At 42.6% G+C, this 19463-nt stretch overlaps 1 protein-coding gene across 1 annotated transcript in view; it reads left to right on the top strand.

Moving 5' to 3' along the window:
- dnah6 (dynein axonemal heavy chain 6) overlaps positions 1-19463 on the top strand; it is a 288021-nt gene that overhangs the window by 41671 nt on the left and 226887 nt on the right. The window contains exons 8-15 of the mRNA XM_033018232.1: positions 1073-1196; positions 2784-2904; positions 2992-3166; positions 4502-4690; positions 7958-8158; positions 13880-14000; positions 16939-17090; positions 18822-18974. Coding sequence (XP_032874123.1) covers positions 1073-1196; positions 2784-2904; positions 2992-3166; positions 4502-4690; positions 7958-8158; positions 13880-14000; positions 16939-17090; positions 18822-18974 — 1236 coding nt within the window. The remainder of the gene's footprint in view (positions 1-1072; positions 1197-2783; positions 2905-2991; positions 3167-4501; positions 4691-7957; positions 8159-13879; positions 14001-16938; positions 17091-18821; positions 18975-19463) is intronic.

The following is a 19463-nucleotide window of genomic DNA, read 5'->3' as shown; positions in this document are numbered from 1 at the left end:
TCAGTTGGTGGTGAAAGTTTGAGCTGTAGCTAAGTAGTATGTAGTTATGACCACTTTGAAGAAATTCTCACCAGTCTGAAGAAAGGTCTTGACCCAAAATGTGACCTATCCTTATTCTCCAGGAATGTGGCCTGACCCTTGGAGTTAGAAACATAGAAACATAGAAATTAGGTGCAGGAGTAGGCCATTCGGCCCTTCGAGCCTGCACCGCCATTCAATATGATCATGGCTGATCATCCAACTCAGTATCCCGTACCTGCCTTCTCTCCATACCCTCTGATCCCCTTAGCCACAAGGGCCACATCTAACTCCCTCTTAAATATAGCCAATGAACTGGCCTCGACCACCCTCTGTGGCAGGGAGTTCCAGAGATTCACCACTCTCTGTGTGAAAAAAGTTCTTCTCATCTCGGTTTTAAAGGATTTCCCCCTTATCCTTAAGCTGTGACCCCTTGTCCTGGACTTCCCCAACATCGGGAGCAATCTTCCTGCATCTAGCCTGTCCAACCCCTTCAGAATTTTGTAAGGTTCTATAAGATCCCCTCTCAATCTCCTAAATTCTAGAGAGTATAAACCAAGTCTATCCAGTCTTTCTTCATAAGACAGTCCTGACATCCCAGGAATCAGTCTGGTGAACCTTCTCTGCACTCCCTCTATGGCAATAATGTCCTTCCTCAGATTTGGAGACCAAAACTGTACGCAATACTCCAGGTGTGGTCTCACCAAGACCCTGTACAACTGCAGTAGAACCTCCCTGCTCCTATACTCAAATCCTTTTGCTATGAAAGCTAACATACCATTCGCTTTCTTCACTGCCTGCTGCACCTGCATGCCCACTTTCAATGACTGGTGTACCATGACACCCAGGTCTCGCTGCATCTCCCCTTTTCCTAGTCGGCCACCATTTAGATAATAGTCTGCTTTCCTGTTTTTGCCACCAAAATGTTACTCCAGCACTTTGTGTCTCATTGTTTTGTAAACCAGCAACTGCAATTCCTTATTTCTAGTATGTAGGTTATACTTGATTATCCATACTAGTAGACTCGGAATTCAATGTTATTTTTGTTTAACAGGGTTCTGAGCGCCTATCTCAATTCAGGAAAATTGCACAACAGACAGTCAAGATTGCGTGCTGCACAGCCCTACTGGAAGCTGGATTTATTCCAGATGATTATCTGTCTGAGATGCAGAGTGCAGGTACTTATTTGCCCATAATATACATGCATGTATGTGTGTGTGTCTTAATATCTTCTATCTATCTTCTATATTACTAAAAGTCTGTTCTTGACCGGTTTTGGCCATCTGTGCTGCGATTTCCGAGAGAACGCCGCCACCTACGGCCGTCATTTTTGGCCACCTTGCTCAGAGCCCCCCTCCGCCATATGTGTGCCGAGGATTTTTCCCGTCGATGAAAAATGACAGAGATATTAATGTTTTTACAAAATTCCCCATCCTCTCTGCTGCCCCTGCTGGTGGCAGGGGGGAGGGACTATAAAACCAGGAAGTGGTGTGCCTCACAGTCTCTTCAAGATGGAGGAAGGCAGAGGGTCACGTTTCTCTGAGCTGTGAATAACACTGAACACATGTCTACTCAAATGTAAGTGTCCTTAGTGGTTCTAAAACGCTTGCAGAATGTGTATTGGTTCTAAAATATTTGCAAAAAGTGTCTATTGGTTCTAAAATGGTTGCAAAAAGTGTCTCTTTCGGTTCTACAATGCTTGCAGAATGTGTCTTTTTTGGTTCTAAAATGTCTTTTTAGGTTCTCCCCTCCCCCTTTCCTCTCCCCCCCTTTCCTCTCCCCCCCTCTCCTCTCCCCCCTCTCCTCTCCCCCCTCTCCTCTCTCCCCTCTCCTCTCCCCTCTCCCCACCCCCTTCTCCTCCCCCCTCTGCCCCCTCTCCTCTCCCCCCTCTCCTCTCCCCCCCTTTCCTCTCCTCCCCCCCACTCCTCTCCCCCTCTCCCCCTCTCCCCCCCCTCCCCTCTCCTCCCCCCCATCTCCTCTCCCCCCCTCTCTCTCTCCCCTCTTTTTCTCCCCCCTCCCCTCCATCCCCTCCCCCACCATTCCTCCCCTAAACCCCCCTCCCCTCCACACACCCCTACCCCCTTCCCTCCACCCTCCCTCCCTGCTCCCCACCTCTCCCCCTCCCCTCTCAGCACCCCCTCTCTCTCCCCCTCTCCCCCTCTCTCCCCCTCTCCCCCTCTCTCCCCCCCTCCCCCTCTCTCCCCCCCTCCCCCCTCTCTCCCCCCCCCTCCCCCCCCCTCCCCCCTCTCCTCTGCCAGAGTGAGGTAACCTGCAAACAGAGTGAACGGCACCTCATATTCTACTTGGTTAGTCTACTGCCCAACAGTATGAGCATTGAATTCTCCAATTTCAAATACAAAATCTTGCCTCCTCTCTTCCCCCCCCATTCATCCCAAATTGCACATTCAGTTATTTCACTATCTCCTATCATCAATTATCCTAACCTTGTTTCTCATTTCACACCCGTCTAACTCAACACTTCTCACCCAAACCATCGCCTAGTCATCATCCCCTTTCCCTTTTATCCTTCATTAAAACAAAATGTTTATATGAAGTGATAAAATAGATGCAGGGGATGCACATCAACTCCATAAATTATATTGCACTTCCTCGGGAAAATCTTCATAAGAAACCATATGCTACTTGTGGGATAAATATGTATTTGTGTCCATCACTTTGAACTGCATAACATAACTTTATACTGCATGTCTTTTCTGATCATGTACTGTATATTGCTGCAAAAGTAAAATTGTTTTGACTTACAGAAATTGGTGAACCTGACATGTTACATTCTAGTATTGCCATGGAGATTCTTACAGAATCATCTGACAAAATAAACTATACAGGGCAAGCAAACAAAAGATCTCACTGTAGGAGGTTAACTTGGTTAGTATTAACATTTACAAACTCTGTTTCAATTGTTGCATACTGTTCATGATAAATCTCACTGTCCCATTCACTTCTCCTTTGTAGCTTCATCCGACTTACAGACTATCTTATAGTCAATACATTGCATGTCCTTGCAGTAAATTCCATCACAATCTTGTACAACCAACTCACAGAGAAGCTGAAGCATATTCCAGAGGATGATCTAATTAAAATTTGGAGCGCTAAGGACCAAGCAAGAGAAAATAAGTTGCAACAGGAGGTAGACATTCATGATATTTGTCATAATTTTCTTAGGAATGGAAAAACTATATCTTAAAACCTATGTGTGTTTTTGATAACACATTATCTTGGTGTTTTTTGGCATTGTCTTTAACAATACTCATTAGTTTGGGGGACTGCATGCAGTAGATACCGTGTAGATACCGTGTTCTCTCAGACTATTATATACTTAGGTATTAAAAAGGCTGAACAGCCAAGGTGAAAGTGTTCTGGAAAGCACACACTATAATTGCAAAATAATTATCTAGAACTTTTAATAACAAGCAGTTTTAGAGGTCAAATGCAGGCAAATACCGGAAGTGACGGCGCTGCCTGGCAGTTGAGGCTCGCCTGCAGTCCATCTATTTTTCCTTTTTTGTGTTGTTTTCTTTTGTCTGTTTTAGTTTAGATTAGTTTATTAGGTTGTGTAAGTGTGCGAGGGGGGTGTGAGAGAAACATGGTTTTAGTCTCTTCCTTCGGGGGGGTGCGACTTTTTCTTGTCGTGTCCCCTGTCTCCGTCTCCGTCTGCGCTGAGGCCTAATGGCGGAGCTGGTGGCCTCGGGGCTGTGGCGGCGTTCCGGCGTTTCAGCGGTGGCCCGACTTGGAGCTGTGGTGGCGTTCTGGCGTTCCAGCGGCAACGGCGGACTGACTTGGAGCTGCGGCGACGTTCTGGCGGCAGCGCGGCTTCGGGGCTGTGGCGGCGTTCCGGCGGCGGCGGCCCAACTTCGGAGGCTCGACCGCGGGCCCAGTGGACTCGGCCGCGGGCCCAGTGAACGACATCATCGGGAGGTTGCAGGTTGGTGACCTGTTTTTCCGGAACTCCCACAACATCAGTTTCGTCCACTGAACTGGAGGACGGCAGCTTCGGCAGCTTTGACCACCCCGGGCCGCGGAGTTTGAACCGGCCCGTTCGCGGAGCTGGATTCAGCCGCGGGACTGACTTACTTATCATCACCCATCGGGGTCACAACCTCGGAGGCCTGGATCGCCTCAGCGCAGAGGGAGAACAAGGAGGGAAGAGACAAAGACTTTAAGATTTTTGCCTTCCATCACAGTGAGGAGGTGCCTGGTGAACTCACTGTGGTGGATGTTAAATTTGTGTTTATTGTGTGTTTTTGTTATTTTTATTATATGTATGACTGCAGGCACGAAATTTCGTTCAGACCAAAAGGTCTGAATGACAATAAATTCAAGTATTCAAGTATTCAAATGGGACTAGCCCAGAATGCCAACCTGTTCGACATGGACAAGATGGCCGAAGGGCTTGTTTCCATGCTGTATAACTCTATGATTCTATAACTCTGATGTTGAAATATATTGATCTTGTCTTTCTCAGTCACTTGCACGACTCGCTGCATCTAATATTCACGCAATCAATGTTCTTGGAGACGAGGATGAAGATGATGAAGATCTCCAGGATATAGTTCTCCGGGAAGAAGAACTTGTTTTAATACCAATGTTTATTGTCGACATGATATTGCATTTGAATGGGTTGCTGTTTCGACCTGCCTTGGGTGAATTTGAGGTTTGTCAAAAATGTATAATTTCCAGCAAAGCAATTTCACCAGTTTATTTACTTCCTTCTTAACCTGAGTAAATTTTTTTTCATCATAGTGAATTATCAAATCAGTTGCCATAAGCAATACCCCACAGCAGAATTTACTTTTAACAATGAATATGAGTTTTCTAATGCAAAGTTAATTAACCAAATGTGTATTTTTACAATACTGGAGAGATTTTAGCACAGAACATTAAAAATGTCATATCTCCACTGTTTCAAGTAATATGGTGTTCATTTTTTCAGTGATTGTTACTCAAATGTGCAAGAGGTAGTAGAGATAAAATCAATGTAGGAATTAAATTAATTCCCTGATTCAACCAGTTTATATCTCAAAAATATCAAATTTTTGGACACCAAAAATGTGACATGCTTTGACACAATGAAATAAAGAGGCAATGTCTGCATTAATTTAATTATAATGCAAACAATTTTCAAGTTTGTTGCTTTGCAGAGATGCATGTTTCACATTAATAAGGCAAGGCAAGGCAACTTTATTTATATAGCACATTTCATACACGAGGCAGACTCAAAGTGCTTCACATAAAAACATGTCATACAATAAATGAAATAATAAAATGAAATAAAATAGAAGAACTAAAAGAAAAGAAAAGCAAAATTAAAAATGCATTATAAAAAGTGCAAAAGTTAAAAGTGCAATGTAGTTAAGATTTAGCTGAAAGCTAAAGTAAACATAAAAGTTTTCAGTCTTGTTTTAAAAGTGGTCAAAGTTGAGGCAAGTCTTAAATCTTCAGGAAGTTTATTCCAGCTATTTGTTGCATAGTAACTAAATCCTGCTTTCCCATGTTTTGTATTTACTCTGGGAATCACTAGCAGATTGGTTTCAGAAGATCTTAGCGGTCTAGAAGGCTTATATAGTGGAAGCATGTCAGTGATATACTTTGGCCCTAAACCATGTAGTGATTTATAGGTGAGCAGCAGGATTTTAAAATCAATTCTCTGACATACAGGGAGCCAATGTAAGGATTTAAGAATTGGTGTAATATGCTCAAATTTTTTGGTCTTTGTTAGAACTCTAGCAACAGCGTTCTGAACAAGCTGTAGCTGCCTGACAGTTTTTTTTGGAAGACCTGCAAGGAGACCGTTACAATAATCTAGCCTACTATTAATAAAGGCATGTACAAGTTTTTCTAAGTCTTGAGCTGACATGAGTCCTCTTAATCTTGCTATGTTTTTGAGGTGATAGTAGGCCGATTTTGTTACTGATTTGATGTGACTGTCGAAATTTAAATCTGAATCCATAATGACCCTAAGATTTCTGGCTTTGTTTGAAGTTTTCAGGGACAGAGAGTGAAGGTGTTGGGTTACTTTAAGCCTTTCTTTTTTAGCACCAAAAACAATTATCAATAATAAGCAAAACTTTTGATGAATTTGGTATTAATTGCTCTGAATGGCCATATTTTGAAGAGTGTAACGGTGGTTACTCTGGGTGTCCACCCTATTTTAGCGTAACCACCATTATACCACAATGGTAAATTAATACCAAAGAACTTCGCAAGGAGATTGAAATTTTTTCTGGTTTGAAGAACTCAATAGATGAAAATTATGAGAAGAAAGTAACCGTAATATCCAGATTTTGTAAAAGCTGCTGCATGCCAAAATTAGTGAATATTTTTGGTGTCCACCATCACACACGTAACACCAGTATTTTGCAGTAGCTATTTTCCATCAAATAATGTATCTGCAGTCTCTTATTATGTGTGGACAATTACTTCCATAACGTTTATTCAAAACATGAGAAAGAAATTACAAAAAAGAAATACTGGAAGAACCAGGAGTTACTTTCATTTTGGTGTCCACCCTTAGACACTGTGTAACGTGTGTAACACATGTTTTAGAAGATAACAGGAATATTGCTCATATGGTTACATACTCCATGTTTAGAGCAAGAAAGTACATTTGTATGTAGAAAAACAGCAAAAGTGAAGAAATAAACTGTAATGATTTAGAAAAAAATGACTTTCTAAATTTAATGTAACGGTCGCTATGGTGGACACCAAACATAATTTTTTTTTAAACGGATATGAACGCATGTTAAATAAGGAATTTTGAACATTAATCAAATTGTCTCACACTTCATGAACTATCTCTCCCTGTCATGTATTGCCGCTGTGAGGGTTTTTGATTAATCTGAATCATGTTGAAATAATTTATTTGTGAACTTCAGTTTTATGTATGATGTCACACTTTGTGTACCCAGTATTGTTGTCATTTTGAAGCCCTTTACTATCTTGTCTAAGTAACAACGACATTGAATGTGTATTACTAAATGTCAGGAAGAAAGAATGTACAAACTTAGTGATGTTTTGTGTAGGAAGGAACTACATATACTGGTTTAAACAGAAGATAGACACAAATAGCTGGAGTAACTCAATGGGTCAGACAGCATCTCTGGAGATAAGGAATAGGTGACATTTTGGGTCGAGACCCGAAACTTCAGTCTGAAATGAAACATCCCCTTTCCTTTTCTCCAGAGATGCTGTCTGACCCATTGAGTTATTCCAGCTTTTTGTGTCTACCTTAGTGATATTGTGCTCTAACCACTGAGCATAATGAATTGCTTGTATCACTCTCCTCTGGACAGGCCAGTATCTGTAGTCTCAACTCAAAACTATTACATTTGACTTGCTGTCAGTTTAGAACAGGATTTTGTTATATTTTTTCAGGAATGAGTTTAGAGTATAATTGTTAAAGCAGGCAACAATCTGACTTTCCAACTAAAGATAGCTAAACGTTGCCTATTTCCTTTGCTCCATAGATGCTGCTGCGCCCGCTGAGTTTCTCCAGCATTTTTGTCTACCGTCGATTTTCCAGCATCTGCAGTTCCTTCTTAAATATTTAAGAATTGGTTTGGGCACAGAGAAAACAATCAGTAATATCAAATAAAAATAAATAAAGACATTCCAGAAATATTATTAAATGTAAATAGGAATTGTCTAACGTAAGGTTTATTTAACTATAGTATAATTGGTATAAATCTGCAGATGCTGATTTATACCAAAGAGACACAAAATACTGGAGTAACTGAGCCGGTCGAGCAGCATCTCTGGTGTAAATGGACTGATGACGTTTCAGTCAGGACTCTTCTTCAGACTATTTTCTTTTACTTATCATAGTTTTATTGTATCATGTTCATTTATATATTCATATTTATATATATATTGTTTTTTTAAATAGATTATTTAACTATGATTTGTTTGATTTCTTTGTCAGGTTGGGATTTCAGATCTTGTCTTACAAATGCAGGCAGTGGTTCTCTCCATAAGTAATCTGGTTTCTGATTCATACTTTAATGCCTTTACCCGTCCAATAATCAATAAAAAGATTGAAGAAAAAACCTGTGGTGAGGGACCAAACTTGGCAGAGGTTCTTGAAGATGACAATTACATGGTGGAAACCATTCAGAAAATAATGGTATGATTTGCTTTAAACATTCACTGTTAAACATTCACTGTAGCGAAACAGCAATTGTGATTTAAAGCATAGATATTCATTCTTGGATTTCAAAGTTATTGATTAAACGGTTTCAGTATTGTGAAAAATGTAGATTCCATTCATTGCAAAAACTGTTGAATGCCAGATATACTCTCCTGTGGATGAAGTAAAATTTCAAGGCAAATTGTCACTTATTTTGCTTATTATTCGATAGTCAGAGAATGAAGTAAATGGTCAGGGATTGTAGCAGTGATGGACAGTGTTGCAATCAGGAGTCAGGTACTTGGGAGATCAGTAATTGGCTGATGATTGGGTCAGATGGGGAGCTTCTTGGGTGAAGATGAAAAGGTGTCAAGTAGCTTCACTGTAAAAGTCAAGATGAAGCAGGCATTTTGGGGAAATGTTGTTCTGAGAAAATAAATCAGTGATCTAGCTTCTCATTCACATGGAAATAAACTGGGCATAAACAAAATACGCTGTGGTGCTTAGCAACCAAACATTAAAGCACAATTGTAGGCAACAATGTTGATGTAGTGAAATTATTAATCTACTGTAGCTACAACATGCTGTCAACTGCAATTCAGGATTTGAAACTGAAGCACATGATGCAGTTGAACCTTGGCAATTGGCAAAAAAATCAAACATTTATTAGATCTTGTTCACGAGTAGTTGAAAAGTAGTGTTCTGTGGACAAAAATTATGTAATCATTTAATCAGAAATTTGATTCAAAATTTAGCAATCATGGAACTTTTAAATTTCATATCCATGGCTGCTGCATTGATTTTGGTGCTAATGTGGATTAAGATTAATGTATTTTCAGAGAGAGGCATTGTGAAATTTTAGTTCCTTGTTGGTGATCGATCTCCTATGCAGATCTTGCAAGAATCAGGTAATAATAGGAATTGGCTAGCAGAAGACATGTTACAGAGACCAGTAAGAATACCTTCCATTGACAGTTGTAGCCTGAAGAAAGAATTTGATCAAAGAAATGTTGACCCAGAAAAGCATATTTGCGAAAATGAATAATTCATATTTATTTTTCCGGATTCCTTTGGGTTCTGGCTCTTTTTCATAGTTGGTCTGGTTCTTGGCCTGGCATAAAACCCACACTGTTTCCGCAGCATTAGGTTAAAATTGCAGTAAGGATCCCATGAACGTTATTTATATTTTTAAGCATCCAGTTGATTTGTTGTGTATTAAAAATGTAGTCCACTAGATTAGTGAGCGAAAGAAATGTGCTAATCCCCAGATACAATTTAACTGTTCCCTGGGTTGGAATACACAAGAAGGGTATTATTTGAAATTTAGGATTGTGGCGGCACCTGGTGGCAACCCAAGGGCACAACGCACCATAGGCTCTTGAGGGCGGCGTCTTGGTGTGGGAGGCGCTAGTCACGGGGTCGGTACCTGAGTTGGTATTTAAGGCTGGGCAACGCCCGTGACCTTGAGTGAGTAAGGAGCTGTATTGGAGAGTCTAGTGCACACAACTCATGTCCGACTAGTTTTTGGCTGGACTCCTGTGAGTCCCCGCTACACTGGTGACCCCCGACGCTCAAGAGTGTAATCCTGGAAGGGAAATTAAAAAAGAAAATGCTTTCTGCTGCTGCCGCCTACGAGGCCGACGTGGCCGAACTCAACGCGGTCTCCCTAAAGCTACCTACATTTTGGATCTCGCAGCCAGAGGTTTGGTTTCGACAGGTCGAATCCCAATTTTACATTCGCGGGGTTACAGCCGATGAGACTCGCTATCACTATGTGGTAAGCGCCCTTGACCAGCAGACGGCCGGTTGGGTCATTCCTTACCTGGATAATCCTCCGGCGGCGGGTACACAGGCCTCAAGGAGCTGCTGCTCCGGATCTACGGGCCGAGCCGAATGCAGCGCGCCTGTCAGCTCCTTAACATGGGCGGGCTTGGCGGCTGGATGTCCTCGGCCCTAATGAGCGAGATGGGGGAGAGCTTTGAAGATGATGAGCTGTGGCTTTCTGACCAGCTGGAATACCTGGAACCGGTGGAATCCCTGGAATCGCTGGACCGGATTGATTCAACGCCTTGCCAGACCCAGTGGCCCAGGACCACGCCCACAAGAGGGCCACGCCCACAAGAGCCACAGACAAGACAAGTGGCACAGGAGAGGACGATGGATGAGCAGGACCCAAGAGATCCAAGGAGAAGGATGTGGTGTTTTTACTACCAGCGCTGGGGTTCAGCAGCCCGCCAATGCCGCCAGCCTTGTTCGTTTCCAGGAAACGGCAGCGCCGGCCGCCGATGTCACCGCGGTGGCCGGCAGGATCCATCGACTGTATGTCTGGAACCGGCGCACGGGGCTCAGGTTCTTGGTGGACACCGGGACAGAGGTCAGTGTATTGCCCCCATCTGGACTCGACCTTCGTACTGGTAAGATGGGCCCCCCGTTAACTGCTGCGAATGGCAGTTCAATCCACACATATGGCGTCCGCATGGTTCCTGTCATTTTCGGCGCGTGCCATTTCACCTGGCCATTCATAATCGCGGACGTGGCCCAGCCACTGCTGGCCACAGATTTCTTGCCGGCGCAGTCGCACTTCGTGAACATGAGGGACCAATGTCTCGTCCATGCGTCAACATTTGAGAAGGTCTCCTTGCGCTCTACTGTGCCTACCGCGCCGGTCAGCAACCCCGTAGCGATGGTGGACAATGTCTACGCCCAGGTACTGTCTGAATTTCCGGATATCGTCACTGCCAATTTCGGCTCGGCCAGCCTGAGGCACGGTGTCATGCACCATATTCTGACATTGGGTCCACCGCCGCACACCCGCAGGCTTGCTCCTGTCAAGCTCCTCATAGCAAAGGCGGAGTTTCCGAGGTTGGAGGCTATGGACATCGTTTGACGCTCCAACAGCCCATGGGCCTCCCCGCTGCACATGGTGTCGAAGGTGTCTTGGTGGCGGCTGGAGGCCATGCGGGGACTACTGCCGCCTTAAAGAGGCCATGACCGCTGACCGCTACCCTATTCGCCACATACAGGACTTTAAAGCCCATCTGGCCGGGGCTAGGTTCTTCTCCAAGATCGACCAAGTCCGGGGATATCACCAGATCCCCGTGCGACTGGAGGATGTCCCCAAGACGGCAATTATCACCCGGGTTGTTCATTCGGGTTGTTCGAGTTCCTGCGGATGCCCTTTGGCCTCAAGGATGCCGCGCAAGCCTTTCAGCGCCTGATGGACAGTGTGGTGTGCGGGCTTGACTTCCTGTTTGTCTACTTGGATGACATCCTCGTGGCAAGTCGCTCGCAAGAGGAACACTGCGCCCACCTGCGTCTACTATTCCAGCGCCTCAGTGACCATGACCTCGTAATTAAACCTGGCAAGTGCCAAATTCGGCCTTCGGGCAACTTCCTGGGGCATTGGGTGCCATGGCACGGAGCAGTGCCTCTGCCAGACAGGGTTGAGGCAATCCGCCAGTTCCCACAGCCTGCTTCGGTAAGTGGCCTCCGGGAGGTCGTAGGGATGGGCACATTTTACCACCGGTTCGTTCCTGAGGCTGCCAAACATTTGTGGCTGCTTTTTCAGTTTCTGACGGGCAAGCAACGGGAGATACAGTGGGACGCTGTCGCCACGGCAGCATTTGAAGGGGCGAAGGAGACCTTGGCTCGGGCGACTATGCTCGTGCATCCGTTGGCTCACGCCCCCACAGCCCTTACCATGGATGTCTCCAACTATGCGGTTGGCGGCGTTTTGGAACAGTCGGTTCAAGGCCGTTGGTGGCCTCTCGCCTTCTATAGCCATCACCTGCAGCTGTTTCGACCAGGGGTTGCTCGCCTCACACCTCGCAGTGCGGTACTTCCGGTACTTCCTCGAGGGCCGTTCCTTCGTAGCCTTCACGGACCACAAGCCCCTCGCGTTTGCTTTCACGAAGGTTTCGGATCCGCCCGTCAGCAGCGCCAGCTAGCGGCTATTTTGGAGTATACAACGGACGTCCGACACATCGTCGGGAAATGCAATCTCGTGGCGGATACTTTGTCCTGTCAGACAATTGCAGCCGTGCTTAACCCGCCTCAGGAATAGATTACTCTGCCTTGGCGGCGGCCCAGCTGTCGGACAATGAGATGCCGGCGTACTGCACTGCAATCTCTGGCTTGGTGCTTGAGGACGTGCCATTGGGTCCCTCGGGTTCCATCCTCTGTGATGTATCCATGGGCCAGCCGAGGCCTATTGTTCCGGCGAGCTGGCGCCGTCGCGTCTTTCAAGTGATCTATGCGGGCCACGGTCGCTATGGTGGCCGCAAGGTTTATGTGGCACGGACTTCGGAAGCAGGTCGCTCGCTGGGCCGGGGTGTGCATCCCGTGCCAGACATCAAAGGTGCATCGACATGTCCGGGCGCCCATTCAAGACTTTGCAGTGTCACACCGGCGGTTCGATCACGTCCACATGCACATCGTGGGGCCACTGCCGCCATCCCATGGTGTTTCACACCTGCTTATCCTGGTTGACCGTTTTACGCGGTAGCCTCAGGCTATCCCGCTCTCGGACACTTCAACTCAGTCGTGCACTCGTGCGCTCGTGGCAACTTGGATTGCCTGCTTTGGGGTTCCACTTCACATCACGTCCGACCGGGGCGCCCAGTTCACGTCTGAACTGTGGTCCGCCATGGTCAGCCTGTTGGGTGGGGACGCAGTTCCACCACTCGACAGCGTATCATCCCCAGTCAAATGGGTTGGTGGAGCGGTTCCACCGCTGTCTGAAGGCCGTCCTGAAGGCTCGTCTCACAGGCCCTCCTAGGTGGATGGACGAGTTGCCATGGGTCCTGTTGGGGATTCGGATGGCCCCCAAGGAGGATCTGTCATCCTCCTCTGGAGAGTTGGTATATGGCGTTCCGCTCACTGTTCCCGGAGAGTCTGTCCCTGCTGCTGATGGGTCCCAGGAACCCCGATCCACTTGCAGGAAAGGGTCGGCGCTCTGTCTCCCATCCCGACGTCACATCATTGACTGGCCCCTTCCCATGTGCCACTGCCGCTGATGGGCTGCCCTTACTTTTTTCGTCGCCGTGACTCCCACAGGTCGCCCTTGCAGCGCCCGTATGAAGGTCCCTTTCGCGTGTTGCGGCACGGGCCTGTTACATTTGATTTTGACATGGGAGGCCGGCGTGAAACTGTGTCTGTGGCTCGTTTGAAACCGGCCCACTTGGACCTGAGCGAGCCAGTCCATGTGGCTCAACTGTCCCGTCGCGGGCGTTCGCCTTGCCGGGCTACCGGAGATTATTCTGAACCGAGCAAGCCCCCGGGGCGTGGGATTGTATCTACACATTCGGGCAGCCTCGTTCGGCGTCCCGTCCGGTTCGGTGCCTCTGGTTCTGCGGGGGGGGGGGGGGGGGGGGGGGTCATGTGGCGGCACCTGGTGGAAACCCAAGGGCACAACGAGCCATCGGCTCTAGAGGGCGGCGTCTTGGTGTGGGAGGCGCTAGTCACCTGAGTTGGTATTTAAGGAGAATAAAAACGTCTAGTGCACACAACTCGTGTCCGACTAGTTTTTGGCTGGACTCCTGCGAGTGCCCGCTACAGGATATTGATTCCATTAAGCAACCAAAATAAATTGCTTGAACTATGTTTGATATACAACTAATGTAAACCAAATAGTGTGAACATTTTCAAAGATATTTTGATAATTCTGCTTCTGTTTCATTGTGGGTTTCCAAACATTAATCTCACAATTTTCTCTTTTAGGAATGCGTTCAGGAAGGATATCGTGCAGCTTTTACATTTGCAGAAATGCTTGAAGTATTTCGGGAATGCTATCAAGAAAATGAAAGTCTCAATTTGGCGGCTATTAAGAAGGAGGAACATGGTATGTTTGTCAGTATGCCATTTTTCTAAATCTGCACTGCATCACTTCCAAAGCCAGATTATCTTTATTGAGATAACAAGGACTGTCGGCAGCAATTTCTACTCACCACAATATAACTTTTAATGTATTCCTGTCTTTCTGAGTGACCTGTTGGGAGACAGCACTGTCATTACAATGTCATAATAATGATATGCTAATATCTTGATCCTGGTGTCAGCTGACTTGTGTGCGCTGTGTAAGCACATCTGAAGCAAAGATGTGACGAGCACCTTAATCAAAAGAATTTGGGAAGATTATGACTCAAGCATTAACAATTACTTCTTCCACGCCCTATAATATTTTCAGGTATTATTCACTTGGTACTGTTGTCTATTTTTAATGACAATGGGTAGGGATTTCTGTTCATTGGGCAGCCACTTACTTCCCTTTACTTCACTTGGTTCCTCAGGTGTGAATTTTCCAAGAGGAATTGGTCTCATCCTCAGCCATGAGGCACTTTGCAACAGCAGGGCTTTTTGAAACATTATTCTATAATGTGGGAGAAGAAACAGAATATGTCCTGTCACAAAACTACTGAGAAACAACCTTGCCAGATGGTTAGGTTGGATAATGCATCCTTTGAAGAAATATATTTCAGATCATGATGGTTTTCTGCATAAAGTTAATTGGTTGAAAGATGCAGCATGGAAACAAGCCCCCTGGGCCCACAGTCCACGCCGACCATCGATCATCTGTTCATATTCGTTCTATGTTATCCCACCTTTGTATCTACTCAAATACACAAGGGGCAATTTACAGAGTCCAATTGACTTAGAAACCCACATGTCTTTGGGATATGGGAGGAAACTGGAGCACCTAGAAGAAACCCCCCACACACAGGGAAAACTTGCAAACTGCACACAGACAGCACAAGAGGTCAGATCGAACCTGGGTCTCTGGCACTGTGAGGCAGCATCTCCACCATCTGTATCACTGCTGCTCCTGTAATTTCTCATCACATATAAATAATTTCTCATATTTACTGTAATACAGAAATGTCAACAAACCTAAAAAGATTTCCAATATTCAATGTCAAATATACAAAAATGTATTAAAGTTATTAAAACATGTAAAATGCATAATCTTTAAAAAAAAAAGTTAACCAAAATCCTGAATTCAAAACATTTAATTAAAACAATGATATTAACTCAAGCAATTTAAAAGCTCTAAAAAAAGATTTATAGAATAACATCTAGTGAGCTACACTTTTGTTTTAGAAATGTGAGTTCAAAGTTCATTGTACTTACTGCGGAACTTTAAGGGATAATTTAAATTCATATTAAAAACCAAATAGAGGAAGTTGGGATGTAATGTTAAAATTGTACAAGGCATTGGTGAGGCCAATTCTGGAGTATGGTGTACAATTTTGGTCGCCTAATTATAGGAAGGATGTCAACAAAATAGAGAGAGTACAGAGGAGATTTACAAGAATGTTGCCTGGGTTTCAGCAACTAAGTTACAGAGAAAGGTTGAACAAGTTAGGGCTTTATTCTTTGGAGCGCAGAAGGTTAAGGGGGGACTTGATAGAGGTTTTTAAAATGATGAGAGGGATAGACAGAGTTGACGTGGAAAAGCTTTTCCCACTGAGAGTAGGGAAGATTCAAACAAGGGGACATGACTTGAGAATTAAGGGACTGAAGTTTAGGGGTAACATGAGGGGGAACTTCTTTACTCAGAGAGTGGGAGCTGTGTGGAATGAGCTTCCAGTGAAGGTGGTGGAGGCAGGTTCGTTTTTATCATTTAAAAATAAATTGGATAGTTATATGGATGGGAAAGGAATGGAGGGTTATGGTCTGAGTGCAGGTATATGGGACTAGGGGAGATTATGTGTTCGGCACGGACTAGAGGGGTCGAGATGGCCTGTTTCCGTGCTGTAATTGTTATATGGTTATATGGTTATATGGTTAACTATTGTGTTGTGAAAATGATACTTGGTTCACTGAGAAATTACCAGAACATGTCATAAATCCATAGTAAACCCAGAATGGGCAGCAAATTATGTGAAATTAAGAAATACTGATCTACAGCTGCTAACAAGTTCAGTACTGTACTTTGCACTCATTTGAGATGTACAGAAATCTCAGTTGTTGGGACAGCGAATTACTGACAATTGTACACAAACTGTGAGGATTTACTTCAAAATTCAGTCCAATATTTTCTTCATTACAATCTTTTTAATTACATTGAAATCAGTTAATTCCTCCCCTTGACATAATAATAGTTTAAGCTGAATTTTATCCATAATCAAGATTTCCATATTCTCTCACATCATTAGAAGGAAACCATTTGGCCCATCAAGTCCATGACTGCTCATAGAGCTATCCCATTATCCGCTAATTTTCCCTGTTACTTATTCTCTCCACATTCCATACAATACTACCTACTTTAATGTCATCTGCAAACATACGAATCATGCCTTAGGCATTCTATTCCAAATCGTGAATTTAAACCCCAAAACAGCAAAGGGCCCAACCATTTTCCATAAAGTGTTTATGCAGTTCTTTTTTTAAAGTCACATTTGAATCTGCCTATTGCATTTTTTTCATGGAGTATATTTACGATTTTTGCATAAAATGTATTCTCTTAATTGAAGTGACTTGTTTGCCAATGACAATGCATTTCTGTTCTTGTGTAATCAGCATCCTGGTAAAGGAAAGTTTCTCCTGTGCATTCTATCAAAATGGCGAATCCTCCCTTAAATCTCTTCTGCTCTAAAGAAAATAGTGCCTGCTCCTCTAACCTGCACAATACTGAATTTCCGCCTTCAGATATTTTAATCAGGAAATTACTAATATCTATAAAAATGTATTCTGTCAGAAAAAGGTTTCCTTAAGTTAAAAATGTATTTGCTTTATTTGGGTTCATGTCAAAACATAAAATGTGTTTACTCTTAATTCAGATATCTATTTCTTTGTGAGCTGGCTGGAGAAATATCACCAACAACATGAAGATGCAGTCAGTATTAAGCAAACTAAAAACTTAGGATTGTTGCTGATTGATAACACCTCTCTGAAAAAAATACTAATTCCTTCACCACTGCTATGTCTGGAGGTAAGCATTTTCATTTTGTCAAAAACCTTTTAACATTAAGAAATAAGAAATGAATGAACACTTTGATGGCATTGTACCCTAATAGTCAGCAGGTATTAATGCAAACTATGTAGGAATATAACAAATTACTGCAAGAATAACAAGGTTATAATATCGGTGATTTTAACTTTCCATTATTGACTGCGATAATGCAAAGGACCTGAACGTGGTTGAATTTATTACATGCACTCAGGAAAGTTTGGTCAATCAATATGGAGATAGCCCTACTAGAGAAGATATAGTAAATCCATAGAAAATAGATGGTCTCCTTTTGGAAATAAGGTCAGACAGAATACAGAAGGTTAAGTGAGAGAGGACTTTGGAAACAGGGACCATTATTATATTAGTTTCAATGTAATTCTGGAAAAGGATAAAGGTGGTCCAAAAATTGAGATTCCAATTTAAGCAAGACCAATTTCATGGCATTAGAAAGGTACTTTCAAAAGATGATCGGGGAGGAAAGGAGGGTCCTGGTAAACAATGAGATTGACAAGGGCAGTGTGGTAAGTGTGAAGCCAGGGGGATACCTTACATTGCAGCTGCTGACCTGAAGGGTTTATTGTTCATGTTCTGGGTATTACTTCTTTCCATGATCTTCAATCTTACTTCACTTTGTTGTATACTGCAGACCTCCTCATTATTATGTCAGCGATTAATCTCACGTGGTTGTAAAACAAAATAGATTTATCTGACAGGTGGTCAGACAATACAAAGAATAAGGAACTACCTTTACTCCTCCAGCTTATTTCAGTCCAAGAAGTCTTTAAGCATCTGAGTTCACCTGGGTGTGCTCCAGATAGTACCTGCATTAATATTTTCTCCAAATAAGCCTTCTACATAAAATTGTGACTGATATCCAGACAAAATGTCATTTAGCAATGTTTATTTGATTGGTATATTCATTTATAAAGTAAATCTCATAATCAAATATATTCCATTACGTCTTTTGTGGTGACGATGAGCTATAAAAGTCAGTATACCATCAGGTAAAGAAGTGCCTGATAGCACTTCAGATATACATGATTCTGTTTCTATTGGAGGGGCTTTTCTTCTGTTCTGTTTATAGCACAAGATTTGTTTGTCTAACTTTATAATGGAAACTGTCAACCCATAAACTACATCCTCTTGTAAGAACTAGTAACGTGTATCTGTATTGATATTAATATGTATTTAAAAATAATGACATTGCATTCAATTTCCATTATATGTGATCAAAAGATCTTTGAAAAGAATGAAACTAAATGTATAATATTATAATGATTAACATAATTTTGAATTTAAATGGTGTAATTTGCTTGCCATTCATTTATGGTTTGCTCTTTTAAGTTAATACACTATTTAAAAAAATCAGTTGTGAATATTAAAAGATATGCAACTGTAATCACTATTGAAGAACTTTTGAAATTCAAATACAATTCATTTTTAAAAATTGGACACTGGTTTATAATTGGTAGTGGAACAAGATATATTTCTGCACTATCATAATGCTATTCCAAACATTTCTAATTTGGTTAATGTATACTTTGTAATATTAGTGTTTATTTTAATAGGCCTAAAATAGGTCACATTGTAACTTGTTCTAATTCCTACTGACTATTAGGAAAACAGCTTAACGGTACAATATAGTAAGAAGTAAAAGTAAATGTAATACTCTTGCTGATAATATTAATTTGATTTTTTTTAATCGTTCAGGCTATTTATGATATACTTCCAATACTTGCCAAGAAGAAAACCGATTCTATTATTCATGAAGCACAAGATGCTGAATTTAAACTTGAAATCATTCCAACAGGGACCACGGAGTATGTGAATAATTTGTTATTCCTTGACGAGATGCAAGATAGGGTATGTAGAAATATATTCATAATATATGCTATAAAATAGTCATAATTTTCCGTCTACTTTATTCCTGTTTTTCCTCTTTGCGATCATGTATTCTTCTTCAGGAAAATAAAGGTTGGCTTTACATTGGGTTTTTAGATGTTCTGGTTTAACTAGAAAAGGGTATTTCAGATTTGGAAAATAAAGATAATTGGAAAAGTAATGATAATTGGATGTGATTTCCATTGTATGTCAATAGTAAAATTTTAGCCATATTAATGACAGAGAGGAATTGATCACCCACCTAATATGGTAAGAATGCATCTATATTCTGCTTCGATAACTGAAAAATACATAATTGTGCATAATAAATTTAGTAGAAATTTAGTAGGATATTTGATTCAATTTTAGTCTGATATTTTTCAAATACATAATTTTGTGCTTGGATTATTTCTTATTTTTATTATGAAATTTTACATAATTGTTTGGAAAGTTACACTTTAATTAAGGCAG

This window comes from Amblyraja radiata, chromosome 3 (genome assembly GCF_010909765.2).
Source record: "Amblyraja radiata isolate CabotCenter1 chromosome 3, sAmbRad1.1.pri, whole genome shotgun sequence".
NCBI classification, from domain to species: domain Eukaryota; kingdom Metazoa; phylum Chordata; class Chondrichthyes; order Rajiformes; family Rajidae; genus Amblyraja; species Amblyraja radiata.
The sequence above is the reverse complement of the archived record's forward strand: the minus strand, read 5'-3'. Positions and strand labels throughout refer to the sequence as shown.